This window comes from Corvus hawaiiensis, chromosome 35, assembly GCF_020740725.1.
Source record: "Corvus hawaiiensis isolate bCorHaw1 chromosome 35, bCorHaw1.pri.cur, whole genome shotgun sequence".
Classification (NCBI taxonomy): Eukaryota; Metazoa; Chordata; class Aves; order Passeriformes; family Corvidae; genus Corvus; species Corvus hawaiiensis.
In genome coordinates this window covers 71,354-96,923 of record NC_063247.1, presented here as the reverse complement: position 1 = coordinate 96,923, position 25,570 = coordinate 71,354, and the positions used below count along the sequence as shown (strand labels likewise).

Here is a 25,570-nt window from a genome sequence, read left to right as displayed (position 1 = left end):
CAAAGCACTGTTTACCATAAACTTCCTGAATGGCACCTTTGAGGATCCAAACCCTCCCATCTATCGTCATTTCCAGAACACCAGGAGACAGAAACTGAAGGAAAATCCAGAAGTCCTGATCCGGGACCCAGAGACTCAAAAAATCCAAGGACCGTACAAACTTGTAACTTGGGGACGTGGGTATGCCAGTGTATCTACCCCTCAAGGACTGAGATGGATCCCAGGGAAGTGGGGAAAACCTTATGTCACTTCCTCAAAAGTTAAGGAGGTTAAAACTGCCTCCTGGAAGAGACGCCGTAAAAAGAATCCTAATTTTGCACCTTCATGTAAACCCCCTACTGCAGATCTTTATGTTAATCCCTTAAGTTAAGTTGCACTGTTTTGCACTCAGGTTTTTGCACTGTATTTTGTAAATCTTCATCCTGATACTCCATACCATAGATGTCCTGACTAAACCCCTGAGTTTTGACTGGGGAACTAGTTTAAAGGCATCCTAGGTACTGTCGAGTTGTAGGGACGATAGATTACAATTATATTTTGCACTGTTGTTTTGTTACTGTTCTATGCACTTTTAAGTTACTAAGAGTTAGTTACAACCCAGCTTTAAAGAAAAAAAAATAGGGAATTGTTGCTGCCTGTTCTGAGCTTCCCCTCCCCCCTCCCAAAGACATGTGCTCTGAGCTCCTTTGTTCCAAGCGCGGGCAAAGCCAAATGTAACTCAGACTCTTCAGCAGTGTCTGATTGGCCGCTCGCCCCGGGTCCGCCCCCAGTCCTCCCCTTTCCCCTTCTCCGAATAAAAGATGGTCGAGGGGAGGCAAACGCTCTCTCTCAGCTCAGCTACTTTCCTGTAAACATCTCTGGTTGTCTGTCTCATTTGAAAGCTTCTAACTGCAGGGAATTGAGCGAGCAGGGAGCTATATTTCTCCCTCTTTGCTTCTGCTGATGGTATTTGCTCTGCAGCTGATTCAGGTACCGATTCTAGAGCTACTAAAGTGCTAGATCGCCCTTGCTACCTCTCAAGGCTGCTCGAGGCTTTCTAAGGCATTGAAATACAAGCGCTAGCCGGTATAAAAGCTGAAAAGATACCTTCCACATCTCTGGACCCAGGGCAGCTCCCACCAAAGGCCCTCCTCTGATTTTGTTCCCAATCCACCAGCTAAAACAACCATGGGTGAGGTGATGAAGGCTGGCAGTGAAATGTCACTGTAAGATCTTGCTGCACTTGGCTTCTGGCTCCTTCCTGAGAGCTTTGCCATCAAGGGCAGAACATTCCAGTTCCTTGCTGGGAACTGGAATTCCAGATCCCTGGAGGGTGTGCCATGGATCCCAGAGGGGCATTCCCGAGGCTCACAGGGTTCTGGTCCTGCCGTGCCTCCCACGGGAGCTGTGCAGGGCCAGGGGACAAGGTCCAGCAGCTGGGTGGGCTCCCAGAGCAGACAGCAAAGGCTGCTTTGCTGGACATTTCCCAGCACATTCCCAGCTGGAAGCAGAGGGAGGAAGGAAAGGGAAGCGAGTCCCTGCCAGAAGCCCAGAAGGACTGGGGTGGGAAGGGACCCTGCCCGTGGGTTACTGGGCTGAAAGCCAAGTGGAGCAAGACCTTACAATGCCATCTCCCTGCCAGCCTGTGCTGCTGACAGGAGCAGGGTGCCACTTTAGCCCTCTGTGAGTGGGACCAAACGGTGCATTCCACTCCCCTTATCTCATTTCTGATGAGCTGTTCATGATGGGTCGTTTGCAGGAGCTGCCCAGTGCACCCCCAACCCCTCAGGCTATGAGGAGCCGGCTGTTAAATGAGATAAGGAAGGAGAGGCAAACCCTGGGAGGCAGGGCAATGTTTCTTTTTCTGCACACCAATGACTCAGCTGTGATAACTCCCTCCGGGGTAGCAGCAGCACAGTCCCACCCAGCCTGAGGGCTCACCTCTGCTGATGGGCCATCATGGACTGAATGGCCCCAGCACAATGGGCAGCTGCAAGGACTGAGACCATCAAGGCTCCCAAAATATCCCATGACTCCCAGGATGACATCATTCCATTGTGAAACTGCCCGCCCTGGGGGAGGGGCTGAGCATTCCCACCTGAACCTGAGCATATAAAATCTGGGTTTGGGGCCTTCTGGCAACACTTAACAGATCCAGGGCAGGAGCAGGACTCCAAGAGGACTGTGACCACCGCTGTTGACAAGACTGCTCCCATCACTTGGACAGAACTGTGTCCACCACTCTGACCAACAGGTTTTGTTTTCTTTCCTTTTGCTTTGCATGCAGCGGCACCAGGTGGTGCTCAGCACAGGAACTAACTAGCACCGTTCTGCTCTTGTCCCAGGGTGCCTGCTTATACTCAGCCTTTGTGGGTTACAGCTGTATCATGGTATTTCTTGTCATCTCTTTGGTGAATTGTAACTCCCACCTTAATCTCTCTTGGGGCAGATCAGTGGGGTTCATTTCTCATGCCAGTTAAAACCAGCACGGTGTTTGAGAGGATTTTACAGTCATGATACAGCCGGTGACTTCTAGAGAAGGACTTGGGCAGGAGGAACCCCTAAACCATCACGCTCACGCCTTGTTTTTCCCTCCACACCAGGATTTCCTACTCCCAAACCTTGGCCAGATGGAGGAGGAGGCTGTGAGGAAGAGGAAGATGCCCCGGAACACCCAGGCAGGTGAGGTGGAAGTCCCTGCCCGTTTCCCCCTCTCTCCTGCTCCATCTCCCAGCCCAGCATCGCCCCCGGCTGCAGGACAACCCCGGTGCCGACGCCGTCCTGCCAGGGACGGACTGGGGGGATCTCCTTCCCCTTCCCTGTGGCACGGAGGCAAATGCCATCCTCTCCTTGTCCTTCCTCCCCCAGACAAGGAGCTGAGGACAGAGCCCAGGGAGGACAAATCCCCGCGGCAGAACCTGGTGGAAGAGGCCGTTTTGAGCAGCTCCATGGCGCAGGAATCCAACGGGGAGGAATACCACCGGAGATCCCACAGGAGGAGGGGCTGCAAACGCAGCCCAGGGAGCTGCGAGGAGGAAAGACCCACCCTGTGCCGGGATGGCGGCCGGAGATCCAGCCAGAGCTCAAACCTGGTGGTCCACGAGCAGTGTCATGCTAGGGAGAAACGCTTCAAGTGCTTGGAATGTGGGAAGAGCTTCAGCCAGAGCACCAACCTGATCTACCACCGGTTGATCCACACCGGGGAACAGCCCTATGTGTGTGGGGAATGTGGGAAGAGCTTCAGCACAAGCTCCAACCTGATCCGCCACCGCCAGGTCCACACAGGGGAGAGGCTCTATGTGTGTGGGGAATGTGGGAAGAGCTTCAGCCAGAGCACCACCCTGATCCGCCACCGCCAGGTCCACACCGGGGAACGGCCCTATGTGTGTGGGGAATGTGGGAAGAGCTTCAGCCGCCGCTCCCACCTGATTTGCCACCAGATGATCCACACAGGGGAACGGCCCTACGAGTGTGGGGAGTGTGGGAAGAAGTTTCAGACCAGCTCCAGTCTCCTCCTGCACCAGCGGATTCACACAGATGAGAGGCCCTTCCGCTGCCCCGACTGCGGGACGGGCTTCAGGTACAACTCCGGCCTCACCAACCACAAACGAATCCACACCGGGGAGAGGCCCTACGAGTGTTCCAAGTGTGGGAAGAGCTTCTCCAAGAGCTCTCACTTGACCAGACACCAACAGTGCCACCAGTAAGGGAAGCCCTGCGAGTGCCCCAAGTGCAGGAAGAGCTCCAACTTCATCTCGCAGCAGAGGATCCATGTGAGGTGATGCACAGTGACCCCCGTTGGGCAGAGACCTGGTGACCCCTGTTCCAGATGATCCCCATGGTTGGGGGAATGTTTGAGAGATTTATTTCACTTCTCATTCTCGTGCTCTGATTTCATTGCTAATAAATGCAATCCCTGTCCCCAGACTGGGTCTGTTTTTCCATGCTGGTGATCGGGGCAGGAGCTCTCCTGGTCCTTATCTCAGCTCCTGGGCCTTTCCTCAGCCAATCAAAGAAGTCACTAAACAATTTTTAGCCACTCTGAGCTTTTCTCGCTGATGACTGCCCAGGTGCCAGGTGGATCTGCCGCACCCAGAGCTCCCCACCTGGGCCCCTCCTCACCCCCAGTGCCCCCCGGGAGCAGAATTAAGGGAGAGGGGAGGTTTCAGCACCTGCCAAGTGCTGGGGATGGGGCAGCTGGGGCCATACTGGTGGCACTGGTGGTGCTGGGAGCCCCCCTGGCCACAGGCATGGAGCTCTCAGGTGAGCCGAGGGGGTGGAAGAGGACGCGGGTATGGTGGGAAAGGTGGGGAGAGGAGGGAAAATGGGTGGGTGGGACCCATAAAATGAGTTGGAGGGGGAGTGGGACCCCCTAAAGCAAGAATGGGAAAGGGGCTGAGGACTGGGGGATGATGGGAGAGGAATGGGAAGGGTGGGATCCCAAAACTGAGCAGGAGGGGGCTGGGGATTGGGAGGATTGTGTGAAAAGGGTTGGGAAAGGGTCAAAAGTGGGGACTGGGACCCCCAAACTGATGGGGGCAGGGGCTGGCAGCTGGGGATTGATGGGAAAGGAGGGGAGTAAATGGAAAAAGGGTGGAAATGAGGGTGGGACTGTGGGAAGGAAGGTCCCATGGCGGCCGTGGAGCAAGGGCTTATGGAGTGGGGATCCAGGGTGGCCCCCTGAGCTCTTGGCTTGCTGTAGGGTGCTGGGGGCTGCTGGGGGAGCACCCCCTGACCTGTGTCCTGCTTACACAGGGCTCTTCCAGCACATGGTAAAGTCCGAGTGTCGCTTCATTAATGGTACCAAACAGGCGAGGTTGGTGGTGAGGTTCAGCTACAGCCTGGAGCAGCTCCTGCACTTGGACAGCAAGGTGGGGCACTGCGTGGGGGACACACGGTATGGGGAGAAACAGGCCCGCTACTGGAACACTGTCCTGGGGTGATGTTATGAGGCTGCTTTATTCCTTAACCCTCCGCTCAATGCCCAAGGACGCTGTGTCTTTAGGATGGACCCAGGGGTGGGGCTGGATCCACGGGGCCCGGGTGCGGGTCGGTTCAACAGCTAGAGCCCAACGGCTCGGGGGCTCCGGGGTCTCGGCAGGGCCTGGGACGGAGTGCGCCGGGAGCGCTGTGTGGCTCCTTGGGTTTTTGGTGTTCTGGCTAGCTGGAAAATGGTTCTGTTGGTTTTTCTTGTTCTTTTTCTCTTCCCTCCCCTTGCCTCACTGCCTCCCTTCCCTTCCCTACGATCCAGGGAGCCTGTGAGTTGGCCCTGGTGGGCCCGCGGGGTGGCCCTGGCTGGTCCGAGCCCATGTGTCTGTTCCCTCTCTGGGAATTTGTTGTACTTCGGGGTTTTTTTTCCCCCTGTTCTACCCTGCTTTGTTTGGTGTTAATAAACAGTTTGGGGTTTATTTCCCACTTCCAGTTCTTGTGACCCACTTGTCTTACTGGTGGAGGAAAAGGGGAGGCCCTTTTCCGTTTGGAGGAGACACTCATTCCAGAGTGTTTCCTCCTGAGGTCTTGTCTCCAAAACCAAGACATAAATTTGGCGCCCAACTTAAGGGGCACGTGGAAGCGGAAAAAAAAATTAAAATCATTTTGGTTCTTCTCTAGAAGTCACCGGCTGTATCATGACTGTAAAATCCTCTCAAACACCGTGCTGGTTTTACCTGGCATGAGAAATGAACCCCACTGATCTGCCCCAAGAGAGATTAAGGTGGGAGTTACAATTCACCAAAGAGATGACAAGAAATACCATGATACAGCTGTAACCCACAAAGGCTGAGTATAACCAGGCACCCTGGGACAAGAGCAGAACGGTGCTGGTTAGTTCCTGTGCCGAGCACCACCTGGTCCCGCTGCATGCAAAGCAAAAGGAAAGAAAACAAAACCTGTTGGTCAGAGTGGTGGACACAGTCCTGTCCAAGTGATGGGAGCAGTCTTGTCAACAGCGGTGGTCACAGTCCTCTTGGAGTCCTGCTCCTGCCCTGGATCTGTTAAGTGTTGCCAGAAGGCCCCAAACCCAGATTTTATATGCTCAGGTTCAGGTGGGAATGCTCAGCCCCTCCCCCAGGGCGGGCAGTTTCACAATGGAACCATGTCATCCTGGGAGTCATGGGATATTTTGGGAGCCTTGATGGTCTCAGTCCTTGCAGCTGCCCATTGTGCTGGGGCCATTCAGTCCATGATGGCCCATCAGCAGAGGTGAGCCCTCAGGCTGGGTGGGACTGTGCTGCTGCTACCCCAGAGGGAGTTATCACAGCTGAGTCATTGGTGTGCAGAAAAAGAAACACTGCCCTGCCTCCCAGGGTTTGCCTCTCCTTCCTTATCTCATTTAACAGCCAGCTCCTCATAGCCTGAGGGGTCGGGGGTGAACTGGGCAGCTCCTGCAAATGACCCATCATGAACAGCTCATCAGAAATGAGATAAGGGGAGTGGAATGCACCGTTTGGTCCCACCCACAGAGGGCTAAAGTGGCCCCCTGCTCCTGTCAGCAGCACAGGCTGGCAGGCAGATGGCATTGTAAGGTCTTGCTCCACTTGGCTTTCAGCCCAGTAACCCACGGGCAGGGTCCCTTCCCACCCCAGTCCTTCCGGGCTTCTGGCAGGGACTCGCTTCCCTTTCCTTCCTCCCTCTGCTTCCAGCTGGGAATGTGCTGGGAAATGGCCAGCAAAGCAGCCTTTGCTGTCTGCTCTGGGAGCCCACCCAGCTGCTGGACCTTGTCCCCTGGCCCTGCACAGCTCCCGTGGGAGGCACGGCAGGACCAGAACCCTGCGAGCCTCGGGAATGCCCCTCTGGGATCCACGGCACACCCTCCAGGGATCTGGAATTCCAGTTCCCAGCAAGGAGAAGATGTTCTGCCCTTGAAGGCAAAGCTCTCAGGAAGGATTCAAAAGCAAAGTACTGCAAGATCTTACAGTGACATTTCACTGCCAGCCTTCATCACCTCACCCATGGTTGTTTTAGCTGGTGGATTGGGAACAAAATCAGAGGAGGGCCTTTGGTGGGAGCTGCCCTGGGTCCAGAGAGACACTGAGAGACAAACAGAGCAGGCAAAGAAAGGCAGAAGAGGAAGGAGGACACAAATACAGTCAGCTGAGAAGGTGGCACTCTGGAAACCAGACCAGAACTGACTGAAAATGAACGTGACAGAAAGAAATAATTTGGAATTTTGATTTCCTATCAAAATACCATTTCCTGCCTTTCTCACAAACCTCCTCCTGCTGTCATTCAGCAGGGCTTTCACAAAGTGCTCTGCTCTGAGTGGATGTTCCAGGCTGCAGACACAAGGAAACCCGGAATGGGCTTCTTCCTGCTCCTGGGGAGTTTGACATCCTCACCTGAGGAGATGAGGAGGCAGCAGAAGAAAAGGGCAGCTGGGCTTCACCCTTCCACAGGAATAAGAGGGGGAAAGTCTCTCGTCCTCTCTGTCGCTGCTCCCACAGGGATGTGAAGGCTGATCCCAGACCCCCAAGGGTCACATTCAGGGCTGCCTTCCCGCAATGCTCGCGTGGAATGGAGGGGCAGCGTGGCAGCACCTGGATCTTGGACCACCCAGCTGCCCCCCATGTTTGGAGGTGCCTGAGGAGGGCTGGGACGGTGCCAGGGACATCCTGCAGTGACGCCTCAGCTGTCCCGCTCTGCGTGTGCTCTGTCCCAAACCTCACCCTGATCCTGATCTCAGTCTCACATCACGTTTAGACAAACTCACCGTCCCGTGTTTAATCTCATCCCAGTCCCAGACTCGTCTAGCCCCAGACCCAATCCCAACCCCAGATCTAAAGCCAATCCTACATTTAGCCTTAACCCCAATCCCAGCTGTAATCCAAATCTCAGCCCTAACTCCAACCCCAGCCCCAATCCCAGCCCCTTCCTAAACCCTCAGCCCCAAACCAAATCCCACGTTTAGCCCGAGCTGCAATCCCGGCTGCAATTCCAGCCCCTGCCCCAGCCTCCAGCGTTATCCCAAATCCCATGTTCAGCTCTAATTCCAAACCCAGCCCCAATTCCAACTCTAACCCCAACCCCAGGGCCAAATTTAGCCCTAACTCCAGCCTCAACACCAGCCCCGGCCCACACTCCAGTCCCACATTTAGCTCTAAATCCAAACCTAGCCCCAGTGGCAACCCATATCCCGTACCATTATTAGAGCTAATCCCAATCCCAGTCCCAGTTCCAGCCCCAATCCCAGCCCCAGCCCTCACACCAATCCCACCTGTCGTGGGTTAGCAAAGCATAGTCTCGGAAGTGATGTTCTTGCAAAGGGGTGCTTACAGCTCCTCTGTGACCTGACAGAACCTATCAGCTGGCCAGTTTGAGTATGGACAATTCTTTAAACCACTTAAAATTGTGACCGCCTCTGTGATCCACACATAAAAACAGACAAAGCCCGGGCAGAGCTCTCTCTCGTTTCTGGCACTGGGACAGGTGGCTGCAGGCCCCATGCAGGGCCCGGCAGGCCAGGCTGGGCCACGGCCATCCTGGAGCCGATGGGCCCTGGTCCACCCGCGGAACCCCCCCAGGGCCCTGCTATGTGCAGACGCACTCCTCCTCTCCAGTGTGGCCAAGATTCAGCTGAAGCTGCCCTGCTGCCTGGCAAAAGATCATGTGAGCAACAGCGATAAGTGACATTCCAGCTGCAAGGCCTGGGTGACATTAACCCTTTTAGTGCTGTGAAGAGCTGAAAACCTGAGGGAAGAGAAAGAGGAGATGCTTAAAGCTGAAATTCTGTTGGAAAGCTATGATGTATCAGAGCACCCGTTGTAATTTCATGAAGGCTTGGGGGGTGGAGCGTTCAACTTGTGCTTGAGAGCAAAAGCACCTGCGCTGAGATAGGCAGATGCTGAAGCAGCTGTAATTTCATGAGAAGTTTGAATAGGGAGAGATGGAAGCGATGAGGACTTTTGCTCCAAATGGAAAAGGAGAAGACCTCAGTTCCTAGAGATGCTCCCAGAGATAGTCCTAGAGATGAAGATGAGGAAGACCCTTTGCTCCCAGGGAAGGAGAAGGGCCTCTGTTCTTAGAGATGAAATGCTCCCAGAGATGGGTGAAGAGAACTTCTGTTTCTGGACGGCTCAACCTTAAAATTGCACCTCAGTAGCTCAAGATTGTACCCTCTAAAGCGGTTCTGGGAAAAGCTGCAGGTCGTGGGAGGGGACTCTCACATGATGCGAGCAGAGAACCAACCCGGGCGTCTGTCTCGTTGTGATAATGTTTTCATAGCATGGGCAAGAGAGACTCCACTTCCTAAATGGACTGAACAAGGTTATTATGGAAGTGGTAAACAGACTGAACATCTCAAGGGTTGTCTTTTTACATTGCCAGTGGGAGAAGGGAGAAAGGTGTTGGGGGGGTGGGAGGAGAAGTATTCTGAAGGTGTGGTATGACTTTTTTCTTCTTTTAGGTCTGTTCATAAACTTGTTTATATTCTTTCAAGTTTGGTGCCTGCTTTGCATTTCTCCTAATTCTTATCTCACAGAAGGTAAACAGTAATGAGTATTTTGGACCAAACCACTACACACCTTTAGCCCTGACCCCAGTCCCAGCTCTAACCCCACTCCCAGCCCCACCCCCAGCCCCCTCTCAACCCTAATCCCAGCCTAATCCAGCCCAAATCCCGGTTTCACAGCAACCCCTTCCCCACCCCATTCCTGGCCCCGCCCCTGCCTGAAGCCACGCCCACCCCATCCCTCATGGAACCTGCACCTTCTCGGCCAACCACGTTTCTTTCTCATCTTCTTTGCTCCGCCCCTCATTATTTGTTCCTCGGCATCCATTGGCTGCTGCCACGGGGGGCGGGGCTCCCATGCCCCTATAAAGGGGCGATCATGGCCATTGTTTAGTGCGGGATCCGGTGCTGCTGCGGCGCAGAGGAGTGGGGAGAGAGGAGCAGAGCGGGGTGAGTGGTGTGGAGTGGACAGAGTGCAGGGATGAGAGCCGAGTGGAGCAGACAGAGTCGAGCGGAGCGGGGAAAGCTGACCGGAGCAGGGAGAGAGGAGAGGAGCGGAGTGAGCTGAGCAGAGGGGCGCGAGCCAAGCCGAGTGGGCAGAGTGCAGTGGAGTGGGCAGAGTGCAGGAGTGAGAGCCGAGTGGAGAAGACAGAGCCGAGTGGGGCTCCGCGCCCTTGGCCCCGAAACGCGGGAACCCCGCGACCAGCTCAGGCTGGAGGGTGTGTGGGTGGTTGGGGGGAGGTGGGAGCGGCGCCCGCCCCCGTGGGCCCGATCGCAGCACAATGTGGAGGGGGAGCCCCAGCCCAGCTCCCTCGTGCCCCAAGCCGCCGCTGCGCCCCGTGTCGCCGTCACCGGTAACGGGTGCGTGGGCCGGACATCAGCGGCCGCAGCAAGCAGAGCGAGAGGGACGGAGAGCTCCCTCCCCGAGGGTGCAGACACGGAGAGCCCCACGCACCTCCACATACGGGTGGAGGACAAAGGACACCCCCAGCTCTCCCCAAAGGGGAGAAGGACAGAGACCCCCTGGCCCACCCATAGTGGAAGTGGATGGACACCACTGCAGTTCCCCTCATGGTTCCCCCAAGGGTGAGGAAGATGTAGACCCCCTTGGGCCCCCTAAAGGGGAAGATGACAGAGACCTGCCCGTGGCCTTTCCCCTGGGCAAGAAGGATGGAGACCACCCCTGCCCCCCCCAAAGGTAAAGAGGATGGAGACCACCCCCAGACTCCTCCCTAAAGAGGAAGAGGAGGGAGGCCTCCCTGGGGCAAGAAGAACAGGGACCACTAGGGTTGCCCCAAAGGTAAGGAGGAGGCAGAATCCCCCAGGGCGACGAGGACAGAGAGCACCCCTGTCCCCTGCAAAGGTGAGGAGAATGGAGTCCAGCCACTGTCCCCCCAAATGAAAGGAGGATGGGGATACCTTGGCCCCTCCAAATGGGAGGAGGACAGAGATAACCCTGGCCCCACATTTGGGATAGGAGCACAGCAATCCCCCCGATCCACCCCGTGGGAGAGGAGGATGCACAGCCCGGGGTTGTCTCTGTCCCTCTCCTACCTGGGGAGTCCTGGGGGGGTCTCCAAGCCGTTCTTGCCTGGGAACGATCAGGGGGTGGGGATGGTCTCTGTCCCTCTCACCCCACTCGGTGCCCAGTGAGGGTCTCTGTCCATCTCCCCTTGGGATTCTTGGGAGGTGCTTGTGGGGCTTTGGGGGTGTCTCTGTCGCTCTCACCCCAATGGTGCTTGGGCAGGGTCACCCCAGGGGTGAGAGGGACAGAGACCCCCCCGGCCTCCCCAGGTATGAGAAGGTTGGAGAGCCCCTGAGCACACTCAGCAGTGAGAGGGACACAGAGCTCCTGCTCCCCAGCCCCGCACAAGCATTCCCTGGGGCGAGAGGGATGGAGATGCCCGAGCATCCCCAAGGGTGAAAGGGACAGGGACACCCCTCGGGAATGCCCTGGGATGAGAGGGACAGGGACACACCCTTGGGAATGCCCTGGCGTTAGAGGGACAGGGACAACCCCTTGGGAATCCGCAAGGGTGACAGGGACAGGGACACCCCCTCAGGAGTGCCCTGGGGTGAAAGGGACTGGGACAACCCCACCGAGCCCCTCCCCTGCATCCCCCAGCACGAGAGGCACACAGAGACCCCTTGAGCATCCCCTGGGCACCGGACAAAATAAACTTGGCAGAAATCAAACTTAACTCTACACAAAATGCTTTGAGCAATGTTTGCTCTTCCCACAAGTCACTTGTGATGAAAACACAAACAAACCCCAAGCATGAATGAACCGACAGCACAAGCAGTTATGGTGGCAATTCAAAGGTCCAGCGGTTCCCACACAGCTCCAGCTCAGCTGCTGGCAGGTTCCTGTAAAAGAAAAGTGAAACTTCAGCCCAATACAGATGATTTAAAGGAAGGATAAACTCTGTGTAGCTGTCACGGAGGTGGCAGGGATAAAGAGAAAAATGATTCTCACATTTGGCAAAGGCCCCCAGGCTGTGAAAGAGAAAAGGGGGGAGAGCAAGGGAGTGACCGGGACAGAGACCTCCCCTGGGGAGGGGCGAGTGTGACACTGTCCCCTGTGTGTGTGGCCTTCCTGGGGTGGGGGTTTCACACTGGAGCCAGTCTGGGTAAGGGGGGTGGTGTTCACTCCCCCTGGGCAGGGGTTACCCCCCACCCCCAAACTCCCCTCCTACCCCCTTGGTTGGGGGATGGAGGTGCAAACCTGGCCTCAGCAAATGGGTCTGGGGGCTGGGGCCTCCCCCAGCCCGACCCCAGCCAGGGCTGATTTTCAGGACAGCCCTGGCCTTGGCTTTCTGGTGGATTCATTCTCCTCCCTCAGCCTTGTTTCCTTCTCCCTAGACCTGAGATCCCTGGGTAAGAGTCCCCTTTCCCTGATCTCAAGGTCCCTTAGCTCAAGGTGCAGCCCAAAGTTCCCCTCAGGAGGCACATTCAGGGACGGAGGGGCTTGGGTGGTCACAGCTCCTTTATACAGTTCTGCCATAATGGGCAAAAAGCCCTTCCTAACAATGTTTCGGCCGTGAACCACAACATTTCAGTCTCTCCGCAGCCCCCAGAGCATCCCCCGTGTTGCCAGATGGAAAATCCTCTGTGCCGAGTGGGCTGCCACAAGGCTCATTCCTCAAACCTGTCTTGGGGCTGAGTCAGGGATTGTCATAGGTTAGCAAGCATAGTCGCAGAAGGGATGTCCTTGCTAAGGGGTGCTTACAGTTTCCTCTGAGACCTGATAGAACCTATCAGCTGGCCAGTTTGAATATGGACAATTCTTTAAGCCACTTAAAGTTGTGACCGCCTCTGTGATCCACACTTAAGAACAGACAAACTCCCCCCTAAGCTCTCTCTCATTTCCGGCTCTGGGGCAGGTGGCTGCGGGGCCCGAGCGGGGCCCAGTGGGCCAGGCCCAGGCCCTGCTTGGGCCAGGCCAGGCCGGGCCACGGCTCCAGGATGACCCCCGCCAGCAGGGCTGTGGGCAGCCAGAGCGGCTTGGAACCACCCCCCTCCACTGCGGCCAAGATTTCAGCAGAGCGGCACCACTGTCCGGCAGAGGTCAGGTGACCAACAGCAATAAGCCACATTCCAGCTGCAAGGCCGAGGTGAGAGTAACACTTTTATTGCTGTGAAGAGCTGAAAACCTGAGGGAAGAGAGAGAGGAGATGTTTAAAGCTGAAATTCTGTTGTGAAGCTCTGATATATCAGAGTATCCCGTCGTAATTTCAGAAAGATATGGGGGGTGGAGTGCTGAACTTGTAAGCGAAAGCACCTGCGCTGAGATAGGCAGATGCTGATGCAGCTGTAATTTCATGAGAAGTTTGGACAGGGAGAGATGGACTTTTGCTCCAAATGGGAAAGGAGAAAACCTCAGTCCCTAGAGATGCTCCCAGAGATAGTCTTAACGATGAAGATGAGGAAGACCCTTTGCTCCCAGGGAGGGAGAAGGGCCTCTGTTTTTTGTTTCTGAACGGCTCAACCTTAAAATTGTACCCCAAAAAACTTCAAGAGTGGACCCTTGAAAGCAGTTGTGGGAAAAGCTGCAAGTCGGGGGAAGGGGCTCACATGCAGGCAGAGAGACTCCTCTTCCTAAATGGACTGAACAATATTTCGAAGTAGGCGGCTGTCTCGTTGTGATACTGTTTTCATGGCACGAGCAAGAAGAGACTTTCTAAATGGCCTGACCAAGGTTATTATGGAAGTGGTAAACAGACTGAACATCTTAAGGGTTGTCTTTTTACATTGTCAGTGGGAGAAGGGAGGAAGGTGGGCAGAGGAGGAGAGTTCTAAAGGTATGGTATAATTTATTTTTTTTTTGCCTCTTTTAGGTCTGTTCATAAACTTCTTTATATTCTTTCAAGTTTGGTGCCTGCTTTGCATTTCTCCTAATTCTTATCTCTCAGCAGATAAACAGTAATGAGTATTTTGGACCAAACCACTACATTATGGCAATGGGCAAAAAGCCCTTCCTGACAGTTTCAGCCGTGAACCACAACATTTCAGTCTCTCAGCAGCCCCCAGAGCATCCCCCGTGTTGCCAGATGGAAAATCCTCTGTGCCGGGTGGGCTGCCACAAGGCTCATTCCTCAAACCTGTCTTGGGGCTGAGTCAAGGATGCAGTATCCCATGATGGTTTGTGCTTAGCGGGTGGGAAACTTCTGTTCCCGTGGTGGTGTTTGTTCTGTTCTGCTCTCTCTGTATTTTATAGTAAGGAGCTGTTTGTCCTTTTCCTGCATTTTTGCTTGGGTGCCCTGTAATTTTAGAATTGGATCCACGGGGATCATCGGGGCACTGCTGGGCCCCATGGAACCAAGGGGCCGGTGTGCTTCTGAGTGGCCCCATGGATCCAAGGAGACCATGGTGCTCCTGCAGGTCCTCATGGAGTCGCAGAGTCCATTGTGACACTGCTGGGCCCCGTGGAGCCAAGGACACCTTTGTGACGCTGCTGGGCCCCGTGGAGCCAAGGACACCTTTGTGACACTGAGGGGCTCTGTGGAACCAAGGGAACATGGAACAGCTCTGGCTGGCTTGGCCTCCTGGGGGCCACGGGACAGCTCCAGCTGATCTTGGAATGTTGAGAGTCACTTCTCATCTGCCCCTGGAGCTCTGGGGCTCCGTGCTTTCCTTCCTATGGAACAGATCCGTCCTTCTCCTCCAGGGGCCATGGCCAAAACTGAGATTCCTCTTCCAAATTTCTGTGTATCCAAGGACTGTTCCCAGATGAAACGTGCCAGGACAATCAGATCTGCCTGCCTTGGCCTCCCAGGGACCCCCTCTCCTCTGCCTTCATGACACTGAAATCTGTTTGGTGTCAGGCTGTACCGCACGCAATCCCACTTCCTTCGGGGCTGCTGTTGCCCCTGTGCCCACTGCCCCGCAAAAGAACAGGCTGCCCTGCGGGGGAACAAATGCAGCATCTCCTGGGGAAAGCCTCAGCGAGGGCTCAGTTTGCCGTTGGTCATTGCGGTGACTGCAGGAAAGGGGCACCCCACCATGGGGCATTTCTTGGTCAGCTCCAGACATAAAGAGTGGGAAACTGTCTGAGACTCGGGTTGTGACCTCGAAGCCGCCACTGTGGTTTGCAGGGAGCTGCAGGGTGGCACGGCCCTGGCTGTGCCCGGGAGCGCTCACTTTGGAGGTGGTGTCGGATCTGATGGGGACAAGGGGTACCCTGTGGGGCTGGGGGTGGCCTTGAGAGTCTCCATGGCACTGAGTGGGAGCTCCATTGATGGGGGTTGGTGTCCTGGGCTGAGGGGCTGTAGCGGGTTAGGTTTGCTCCCGGGCGGAAACACCAATTTACTATAGTGGTTTCGTCCAAAATCCTCATTACTGTTTATCTACTGAGAGATAAGAATTAGGAGAAATGCAAAGTAGGCACCAAACTTGAAAGAATATAAACAAGTTTATGAACAGACCTAAAAGAAGAAAAAAGTCATACCACACCTTCAGAATACTTCTCCTCCCTCCCCCCAACACCTTTCTCCCTTCTCCCACTGACAATGTAAAAAGACAACCCTTGAGATGTTCAGTCTGTTTACCACTTCCATAATAACCTTGTTCAGTCCATTTAGGAAGAGGAGTCTCTCTTGCCCATGCTATGAAAACATTATCACAACGAGACAGCCGCCCGGGTTGGTTCTCTGCTCTCATCATGTGAGAGTCCCCTCCCACGACCTGCAGCTTTTCCCAGAACCGCTTTTGAGGGTACAATCTTGAGCTACTGAGGTGCAATTTTAAGGTTGAGCCGTCCAGAAACAGAAGTTCTCTTCACCCATCTCTGGGAGCATTTCATCTCTAAGAACACAGGCCCTTCTCCTTCCCTGGGAGCAAAGGGTCTTCCTCATCTTCATCTCTAGGACTATCTCTGGGAGCATCTCTAGGAACTGAGGTCTTTTCCTTTTCCATTTGGAGCAAAAGTCCTCATCGCTTCCATCTCTCCCTATTCAAACTTCTCATGAAATTACAGCTGCTTCAGCATCTGCCTATCTCAGCGCAGGTGCTTTTGCTCTCAAGCACAAGTTGAACGCTCCACCCCCCATGCCTTCATGAAATTACAACGGGTGCTCTGATACATCATAGCTTTCCAACAGAATTTCAGCTTTAAGCATCTCCTCTTTCTCTTCCCTCAGGTTTTCAGCTCTTCACAGCACTAAAAGGGTTAATGTCACCCAGGCCTTGCAGCAGGAATGTCGCTTATCGCTGTTGCTCACATGATCTTTTGCCAGGCAGCAGGGCAGCTTCAGCTGAATCTTGGCCACACTGGAGAGGGGGAGCGCGTCTGCACATAGCAGGGCCCTGGGGGGGTTCCGCGGGTGGACCAGGGCCCATCGGCTCCAGGATGGCCGTGGCCCAGCCTGGCCTGGCCCAGCAGGGGCCCGCAGCATCCTGCGGTCCCAGCTCCGGAAAGAAGAGAGGGCTCTTCCTGGGCTTTGTCTATTCTTACGTGTGGATCTCAGAGGCGGTCACAGAGCTAAATGTGGGACTGGAGTGTGGACTGGGGCTGGTGTTGAGGCTGGAGTTAGGGCTAAATTTGGCCCTGGGGTTGGAGTTAGAGTTGGAATTGGAATTGGGGCTGGGTTTGGAATTAGAGCTGAACATGGGATTTGGGATAACACTGGAGGCTGGGGCAGGGGCTGGAATTGCAGCTGGGATTGCAGCTCGGGCTAAATGTGGGATTTGGTTTGGGGCTCAGGGTTTAGGAAGGGGCTGGGATTGGGGCTGGGGTTGGAGTTAGGGCTGAGATTTGGATTACAGCTGGGATTGGGGTTAAGGCTAAATGTAGGATTGGCTTTAGGGCTGGGGTTGGGATTGGGTCTGGGGCTAGATGATTCTGGGAATGGGATGAGATTAAACACAGGACGGTGAGTTTGTCTAAACGTGGAGGGAGATTGAGATCAGGATCAGGGTGAGGTTTGGGACTGAGCACACGCAGAGCGGGACAGCTGAGGTGTCACTGCAGGATGTCCCTGGCACCATCCCAGCCCTCCTCAGGCACCTCCAAACATGGGGGGCAGCTGGGTGGTCCAAGATCCAGGTGCTGCCACGCTGCCCCTCCATTCCACGCGAGCATTGCGGGAAGGCAGCCCTGAATGTGACCCTTGGGGGTCTGGGATCAGCCTTCACATCCCTGTGGGAGCAGCGACAGAGAGGACGAGAGACTTTCCCCCTCTTATTCCTGTGGAAGGGTGAAGCCCAGCTGCCCTTTTCTTCTGGCGCCTCCTCATCTCCTCAGGTGAGGATGTCAAACTCCCCAGGAGCAGGAAGAAGCCCATTCCGGGTTTCCTTGTGTCTGCAGCCTGGAACATCCACTCAGAGCAGAGCACTTTGTGAAAGCCCTGCAGAATGACAGCAGGAGGAGGTTTGTGAGAAAGGCAGGAAATGGTATTTTGATAGGAAATCAAAATTCCAAATTATTTCTTTCTGTAACATTCATTTTCAGTCAGTTCCGGTCTGGTTTCCAGAGTGCCACCTTCTCAGCTGGCTGTATTTGTGTCCTCCTTCCTCTTCTGCCTTTCTTTGCCTGCTCTGTTTGTCTCTCAGTGTCTCTCTGGACCCAGGGCAGCTCCCACCAAAGGCCCTCCTCTGATTTTGTTCCCAATCCACCAGCTAAAACAACCATGGGTGAGGTGATGAAGGCTGGCAGTGAAATGTCACTGTAAGATCTTGCTGCACTTGGCTTCTGGCTCCTTCCTGAGAGCTTTGCCTTCAAGGGCAGGAACATCTTCTCCTTGCTGGGAACTGGAATTCCAGATCCCTGGAGGGTGTGCCGTGGATCCCAGAGGGGCATTGCCGAGGCTCGCAGGGTGCTGGTCCTGCCGTGCCTCCCACGGGAGCTGTGCAGGGCCAGGGGACAAGGTCCAGCAGCTGGGTGGGCTCCCAGAGCAGACAGCAAAGGCTGCTTTGCTGGCCATTTCCCAGCACATTCCCAGCTGGAAGCAGAGGGAGGAAGGAAAGGGAAGTGAGTCCCTGCCAGAAGCCCCAGAAGGACTGGGGTGGGAAGGGACCCTGCCCGTGGGTTACTGGGCTGAAAGCCAAGTGGAGCAAGACCTTACAATGCCATCTGCCTGCCAGCCTGTGCTGCTGACAGGAGCAGGGTGCCACTTTAGCCCTCTGTGGGTGGGACCAAACTGTGCATTCCACTCCCCTTATCTCATTTCTGATGAGCTGTTCATGATGGGTCGTTTGCAGGAGCTGCCCAGTGCACCCCCGACCCCTCAGGCTATGAGGAGCTGGCTGTTAAATGAGATAAGGAAGGAGAGGCAAACCCTGGGAGGCAGGGCAGTGTTTCTTTTTCTGCACACCAATGACTCAGCTGTGATAACTCCCTCCGGGGTAGCAGCAGCACAGTCCCACCCAGCCTGAGGGCTCACCTCTGCTGATGGGCCATCATGGACTGAATGGCCCCAGCACAATGGGCAGCTGCAAGGACTGAGACCATCAAGGCTCCCAAAATACCCCATGACTCCCAGGATGACATCATTCCATTGTGAAACTGCCCGCCCTGGGGGAGGGGCTGAGCATTCCCACCTGAACCTGAGCATATAAAATCTGGGTTTGGGGCCTTCTGGCAACACTTAACAGATCCAGGGCAGGAGCAGGACTCCAAGAGGACTGTGACCACCGCTGTTGACAAGACTGCTCCCATCACTTGGACAGGGCTGTGTCCACCACTCTGACCAACAGGTTTTGTTTTCTTTCCTTTTGCTTTGCATGCAGCGGGACCAGGTGGTGCTCAGCACAGGAACTAACCACCACCGTTCTGCTCTTGTCCCAGGGTGCCTGGTTATACTCAGCCTTTGTGGGTTACAGCTGTATCATGGTATTTCTTGTTATCTCTTTGGTGAATTGTAACTCCCACCTTAATCTCTCTTGGGGCAGATCAGTGGGGTTCATTTCTCATGCCAGTTAAAACCAGCACGGTGTTTGAGAGGATTTTACAGGGATGATATGCCCAGTGACTTCTAGAGAAGAACTTGGGCAGGAGGAACCCCTAAACCATCACACTCACACCTTGTTTTTCCCTCCACACCAGGATTTCCCACTCCCAAACCTCGGCCAGATGGAGGAGGAGGCTGTGAGGAAGAGGAAGATGCCCCGGAACACCCAGGCAGGTGAGGAGGAAGTCCCTGCCCGTTTCCCCCTCTCTCCTGCTCCATCTCCCAGCCCAGCATCGCCCCCGGCTGCAGGACAACCCCGCTGCTGACGCCGTCCTGCCGGGGACGGACTGGGGGGATCTCCTTCCCCTTCCCTGTGGCACGCAGGCAAATGCCATCCTCTCCTTGTCCTTCCTCCCCCAGACAAGGAGCTGAGGACAGAGCCCAGGGAGGACAAATCCCCGCGGCAGAACCTGGTGGAAGAGGCCGTTTTGAGTAGCTCCACATCGCAGGAATCCAGCGGGGAGGAAAACCACCGGAGATCCCACAGGAGGAGGGGCTGCAAACGCAGCCCAGGGAGCTGTGAGGAGGAAAGACCCACCCTGTGCCGGGATGGCGGCCGGAGATCCAGCCAGAGCTCAAACCTGGTGGTCCACGAGCAGCATCACACTAGGGAGAAACGCTTCAAGTGCTTGGAATGTGGGAAGAGCTTCAGCCAGAGCACCACCCTGATCCACCACCGGTTGATCCACACAGGGGAACGGCCCTATGTGTGTGGGGAATGTGGGAAGAGCTTCAGCACAAGCTCCAACCTGATTCGTCACCAGATGATCCACACAGGGGAACGGCCCTACGAGTGTGGGGAGTGTGGGAAGAGGTTTCAGACCAGCTCCAGTCTCCTCCTGCACCAGCGGATTCACACAGATGAGAGGCCCTTCCGCTGCCCCGACTGCGGGGAGGGCTTCAGGTACAACTCCGACCTCACCAGGCACAAACGCATCCACACCAGGGAGAGGCCCTACGAGTGTCCCGAGTGCGGGAAGAGCTTTCAGACCAGCTCCAATCTCCTCCTGCACCAGCGGATTCACACCGATGAGAGGCCCTTCCGCTGCCCCGACTGTGGGAAGGGCTTCAGGTACAACTCCGACCTCACCAGGCACAAACGCATCCACACCGGGGAGAGGCCCTACGAGTGTCCTGAGTGTGGGAAGAGCTTCAGCCGGAGCAATCACCTTATCTGCCACCAGATGATCCACACTGGGGAGAGGCCCTATGAGTGTCCCGAGTGCGGGAAGAGCTTCTCCAGGAGCTCTCACTTGACCAGACACCAACAGTGCCACCAGTAAGGGAAGCCCTGCGAGTGCCCCAAGTGCAGGAAGAGCTCCAACTTCATCTCGCAGCAGAGGATCCATGTGGGGTGATGCACAGTGACCCCCGTTGGGCAGAGACCTGGTGACCCCTGTTCCAGATGATCCCCATGGTTGCGGGGAATGTTTGAGAGATTTATTTCACTTCTCATTCTCGTGCTCTGATTTCATTGCTAATAAATGCAATCCCTGTCCCCAGACTGGGTCTGTGTTTCCATGCGGCTGATCGGGGCAGGAGCTCTCCTGGTCCTTATCTCAGCTCCTGGGCCTTTCCTCAGCCAATCAAAGAAGTCACTAAACAATTTTCAGCCACTCTGAGCTTTTCTCGCTGATGACTGCCCAGGTGCCAGGTGGATCTGCCGCACCCAGAGCTCCCCACCTGGGCCCCCCTCACCCCCAGTGCCCCCTGGGAGCAGAATTAAGGGAGAGGGGAGGTTTCAGCACCTGCCAAGTGCTGGGGATGGGGCAGCTGGGGCCATACTGGTGGCACTGGTGGTGCTGGGAGCCCCCCTGGCCACAGGCATGGAGTTCTCAGGTGAGCCGAGGGGGTGGAAGAGGACTCGGGTATGGTGGGGAAGGTGGGGAGAGGAGAGAAAATGGGTGTGTGGGACCCATAAAATGAGTTGGAGGGGGAGTGGGACCCCCTAAAGCAAGAATGGGAAGGGGGCTGAGGACTGGGGGATGATGGGAGAGGTGTGGGAAAGCTTAGAAATTAGGGAATGGGAAGGGTGGGATCTCAAAACTGAGCAGGAGGGGGCTGGGGATTGGGAGGATTGTGTGAAAAGGGTTGGGAAAGGGGCAAAAGGGGGGACTGGGACCCCCAAACTGATGGGGGCAGGGGCTGGCAGCTGGGGATTGATGGGAAAGGAGGAGAGTAAATGGAAAAAGGGTGGAAATGAGGGTGGGACTGTGGGAAGGAAGGTCCCATGGCGGCCGTGGAGCAAGGGCTTATGGAGTGGAGATCCAGGGTGGCTCCCTGAGCTCTTGGCTTGCTGTAGCGTGCTGGGGGCTGCTGGGGGAGCACCCCCTGACCTGTGTCCTGCTTACACAGGGCTCTTCCAGCACATGGTAAAGTCCGAGTGTCGCTTCATTAATGGTACCAAACAGGCGAGGTTGGTGGTGAGGTTCAGCTACAGCCTGGAGCAGCTCCTGCACTTGGACAGCAAGGTGGGGCACTGCGTGGGGGACACACGGTATGGGGAGAAACAGGCCCGCTACTGGAACACTGTCCTGGGGTGATGTTATGAGGCTGCTTTATTCCTTAACCCTCCGCTCAATGCCCAAGGACGCTGTGTCTTTAGGATGGACCCAGGGCTGGGGCTGGATCCACAGGGCCCGGGTGCGGGTCGGTTCAACAGCTAGAGCCCAACGGCTCGGGGGCTCCGGGGTCTCGGCAGGGCCTGGGACGGAGTGCGCCGGGAGCGCTGTGTGGCTCCTTGGGTTTTTGGTGTTCTGGCTAGCTGGAAAATGGTTCTGTTGATTTTTCTTGTTCTTTTTCTCTTCCCTCCCCTTGCCTCACTGCCTCCCTTCCCTTCCCTACGATCCAGGGAGCCTGCGAGTTGGCACTGGTGGGCCCGCGGGGTGGCCCTGGCTGGTCCGAGCCCATGTGTCTGTTCCCTCTCTGGGAATTTGTTGTATTTCGGGGTTTTTTTTCCCCTGTTCTACCCTGCTTTGTTTTTTTCTAATAAACAGTTTGGGGTTTATTTCCCACTTCCAGTTCTTGTGACCCACTTGTCTTACTGGTGGAGGAAAAGGGGAGGCCCTTTTCCCTTTGGAGGAGACACTCATTCCAGAGTGTTTCCTCCTGAGGTCTTGTCTCCAAAACCAAGACATAAATTTGGCGCCCAACTTAAGGGGCACGTGGAAGCGGAAAAAAAAATTAAAATCATTTTGGTTTGAATCACTTTTGTATTGAGGTACAGCAGTAAGACTGTCCAGAGACTGAGAGCTTCAGGGCCCCTTGTCATCCCTTGGTCGATACTTAGATCACATGACAGGGACCCCAAATGCCTCGCTTCAGTGCCATCCAGAATTGTACCATCGCCTTCAGCGTTCCAGATTCGGACCATCCAACTTCATATAGTTTCATCAGGCCGCTGGGTGTAATCCTTCCTCAGGGTACGAGGGCCCTCTATGGACAGGACTCGGTAATGATTTCAGGTTCCACTTCCTCTGCTGGCTGTGAAGGTCCTGGCTGCTCATCATCATCCACCGGGCAAATGGATTTGGCTTTGTGTTTCTTTCTCTGGACAGGGGCAATTGTTGTTGGTTTAGGCTCCCCATCTGCTTTAGCTGCAGCTGGAGTGATTGGGGCGTCTGCTGGCTTATTCTCCTGCCCCTCTGGCTGTATCTTCTGCCCTACAGAATCCAGCAGTGTGCGGTAAGCGTTAGCCAGGACCCAGCACATGACAATGAGCTTTTCCTTTTCATCAGTGTTGTTATTGCAGTTTTCCTTCAGCTACTTCCCCACCTCAGCTGGATTCTGAATTCGTTCAGGGGGGAAGTTCCAGGCTACTGGCTCAGAACAGTGCTTCAGGGTCAGGCCTATGTCCTCCCATACCCCACAGCACTTTGGATTTTCTGCAACTGGGGCAGGTGTCTGGGCAACTCCTCTGGAGATCTCAGCCCTTTTTTTAGACAAGCTGGAGACCACATAGAGAAACCCTGCTAGATAACATAACAAGGAGGTGGCATCTTTGACGTCCAGGGGAAACTGGACACTTTCAAAAGGTGACGTGCCAGATCTGAAGGGGAAGAAGGAGATGAAGGGCTGGGAGTTATCATCCCCTGCTTTTCCCCTAACAAACTGGGTGTGTAATTGCTAATACATTCCAAAAGGAAACTACCAAGGCCAGAATGGGAAAACAACATGACATACACCTTCTCCATGGCTTCCATTACTTCAGCCAAACTTCGATGAATCACTACCACCAGGCATATTAAAATGGCAGTGCTGATTCTTCATCCTGACTTACAAAAGTGTAAGCCAGGGACCCGACTGCCCATAGCTGTGGACGTGTACTTATGGCTAGCTTCCACAGAAAAATTATTAAATCAAGCAGCATGGTCTTACTGCTGTACCTCAATACAAAAGTGATTCAAACCAAAATGGTTTTGATTATTTTTTCCACTTCCACGTGCCCATTAAGTTGGGCGCCAAATTTATGTCTTGGTTTTGGAGACAAGACCTCAGGAGGAAACACTCTGGAATGAGTGTCTCCTCCAAAGGGAAAAGGGCCTCCCCTTTCCTCCACCAGTAAGACAAGTGGGTCACAAGAACTGGAAGTGGGAAATAAACCCCAAACTGTTTATTAGAAAAAAACAAAGCAGGGTAGAACAGGGGAAAAAAACCCCGAAATACAACAAATTCCCAGAGAGGGAACAGACACATGGGCTCAGACCAGCCGGGGCCACCCTGTGGGCCCACCAGGGCCAACTCACAGGCTCCCTGGATCGTAGGGAAGGGAGGCAGTGAGGCAAGGGGAGGGAAGAGAAAAAGAACAAGAAAAACCAACAGAACCATTTTCCAGCTAGCCAGAACACCAAAAACCCAAGGAGCCACACAGCGCTCCCGGCGCACTCCGTCCCAGGCCCTGCTGAGACCCCGGAGCCCCCGAGCCGTTGGGCTCTAGCTGTTGAACCGACCCGCACCCGGGCCCCGTGGATCCGGCCCCACCCCTGGGTCCATCCTAAAGACACAGCGTCCTTGGGCATTGAGCGGAGGGTTAAGGAATAAAGCAGCCTCATAACATCACCCCAGGACAGTGTTCCAGTAGCGGGCCTGTTTCTCCCCATACCGTGTGTCCCCCACGCAGTGCCCCACCTTGCTGTCCAAGTGCAGGAGCTGCTCCAGGCTGTAGCTGAACCTCACCACCAACCTCGCCTGTTTGGTACCATTAATGAAGCGACACTCGGACTTTACCATGTGCTGGAAGAGCCCTGTGTAAGCAGGACACAGGTCAGGGGGTGCTCCCCCAGCAGCCCCCAGCACGCTACAGCAAGCCAAGAGCTCAGGGAGCCACCCTGGATCCCCACTCCATAAGCCCTTGCTCCACAGCCACCATGGGACCTTCCTTCCCGCAGTCCCACCCTCATTTCCACCCTTTTTCCATTTACTCCCCTCCTTTCCCATCAATCCCCATTTGCCAGCCCCTGCCCCCATCAGCTTGGGGGTCCCAGTCCCCCCTTTTGCCCCTTTCCCAACCCTTTTCACACAATCCTCCCAATCCCCAGCCCCCTCCCGCTCAGTTTTGGGATTCCACCCTTCCCATTCCTCTCCCATCATCCCCCAGTCCTCAGCCCCTTTCCCATTCTTGCTTTAGGGGGTCCCACTCCCCCTCCAACTCATTTTATGGGTCCCACCCACCCATTTTCCCTCCTCTCCCCACCTTTCCCACCATGCCCGGACTCCTCTTCCCACCCCCTCGGCTCACCTGAGAGCTCCATGCCTGTGGCCAGGGGGGCTCCCAGCACCACCAGTGCCACCAGTATGGCCCCAGCTGCCCCATCGCCAGCACTGGGCAGATGCTGAAACCTCCCCTCTCCCTTAATTCTGCTCCCGGGGGGCACTGGGGGTGAGGAGGGGCCCAGGTGGGGAGCTCTGAATTGGCAGATCCACCTGGCACCTGGGCAGTCATCAGCGAGAAAAGCTCAGAGTGGCTAAAAATTGTTTAGTGACTTCTTTGATTGGCTGAGGAAAGGCCCAGGAGCTGAGATAAGGACCAGGAGAGCTCCTGCCCCGATCACCAGCATGGAAACACAGACCCAGTCTGGGGACAGGGATTGCATTTATTAGCAATGAAATCAGAGTACGAGAATGAGAAGTGAAATAAATCTCTCAAACATTCCCCGCAACCATGGGGATCATCTGGAACAGGGGTCACCAGGTCTCTGCCCAACGGGGGTCACTGTGCATCACCCCACATGGATCCTCTGCTGCGAGATGAAGTTGGAGCTCTTCCTGCACTCAGGGCACTCGCAGGGCCTCTCCCCATTGTGGATGCTTTTGTGCCTGGTGAGGTCGGAGTTGTACCTGAAGCCCTCCCCGCAGTCGGGGCAGCGGAAGGGCCTCTAATCTGTGTGAATCCGCTGGTGCAGGAGGAGACTGAAGCTGGTCTGAAAGCTCTTCCCACACTCCTCACACTCGTAGGGCCGTTTCCTAGTGTGGATCATCTGGTGGCGAATCAGGTAGGCGCTCGTACTGAAGCTCTTCCCACATTCCCCACACACATAGGGCCGTTCCCTGGTGTGGATCATCCGGTGGTAGATCAGGTTGGTGCTCTGGCTGAAGCTCTTCCCACATTCCAAGCACTTGAAGCGTTTCTCCCTAGCATGACACTGCTCGTGGACCACCAGCTTTGAGCTCTGGCTGGATCTCCGGCCGCCATCCCGGCACA

General features: G+C 55.3%; 1 protein-coding gene and 1 pseudogene across 1 annotated transcript; one reads left to right on the top strand and one right to left on the bottom strand.

The window, feature by feature from the left end:
* The window catches only part of LOC125319020, a 36,745-nt pseudogene extending 11,208 nt beyond the window's left edge, over window positions 1–25,537 (bottom strand).
* Window positions 1,858–20,374, top strand: LOC125319025 (zinc finger protein 184-like). Its single transcript, XM_048289990.1, is given in 5 exon segments — window positions 1,858–2,233; window positions 2,583–2,661; window positions 2,848–3,682; window positions 4,554–4,557; window positions 19,398–20,374. Coding segments are annotated over 4 exon segments (1,722 nt in total). The 5' UTR covers window positions 1,858–2,233; window positions 2,583–2,609; the 3' UTR covers window positions 20,229–20,374.
* Window positions 25,538–25,570: the final 33 nt, after the last annotated feature.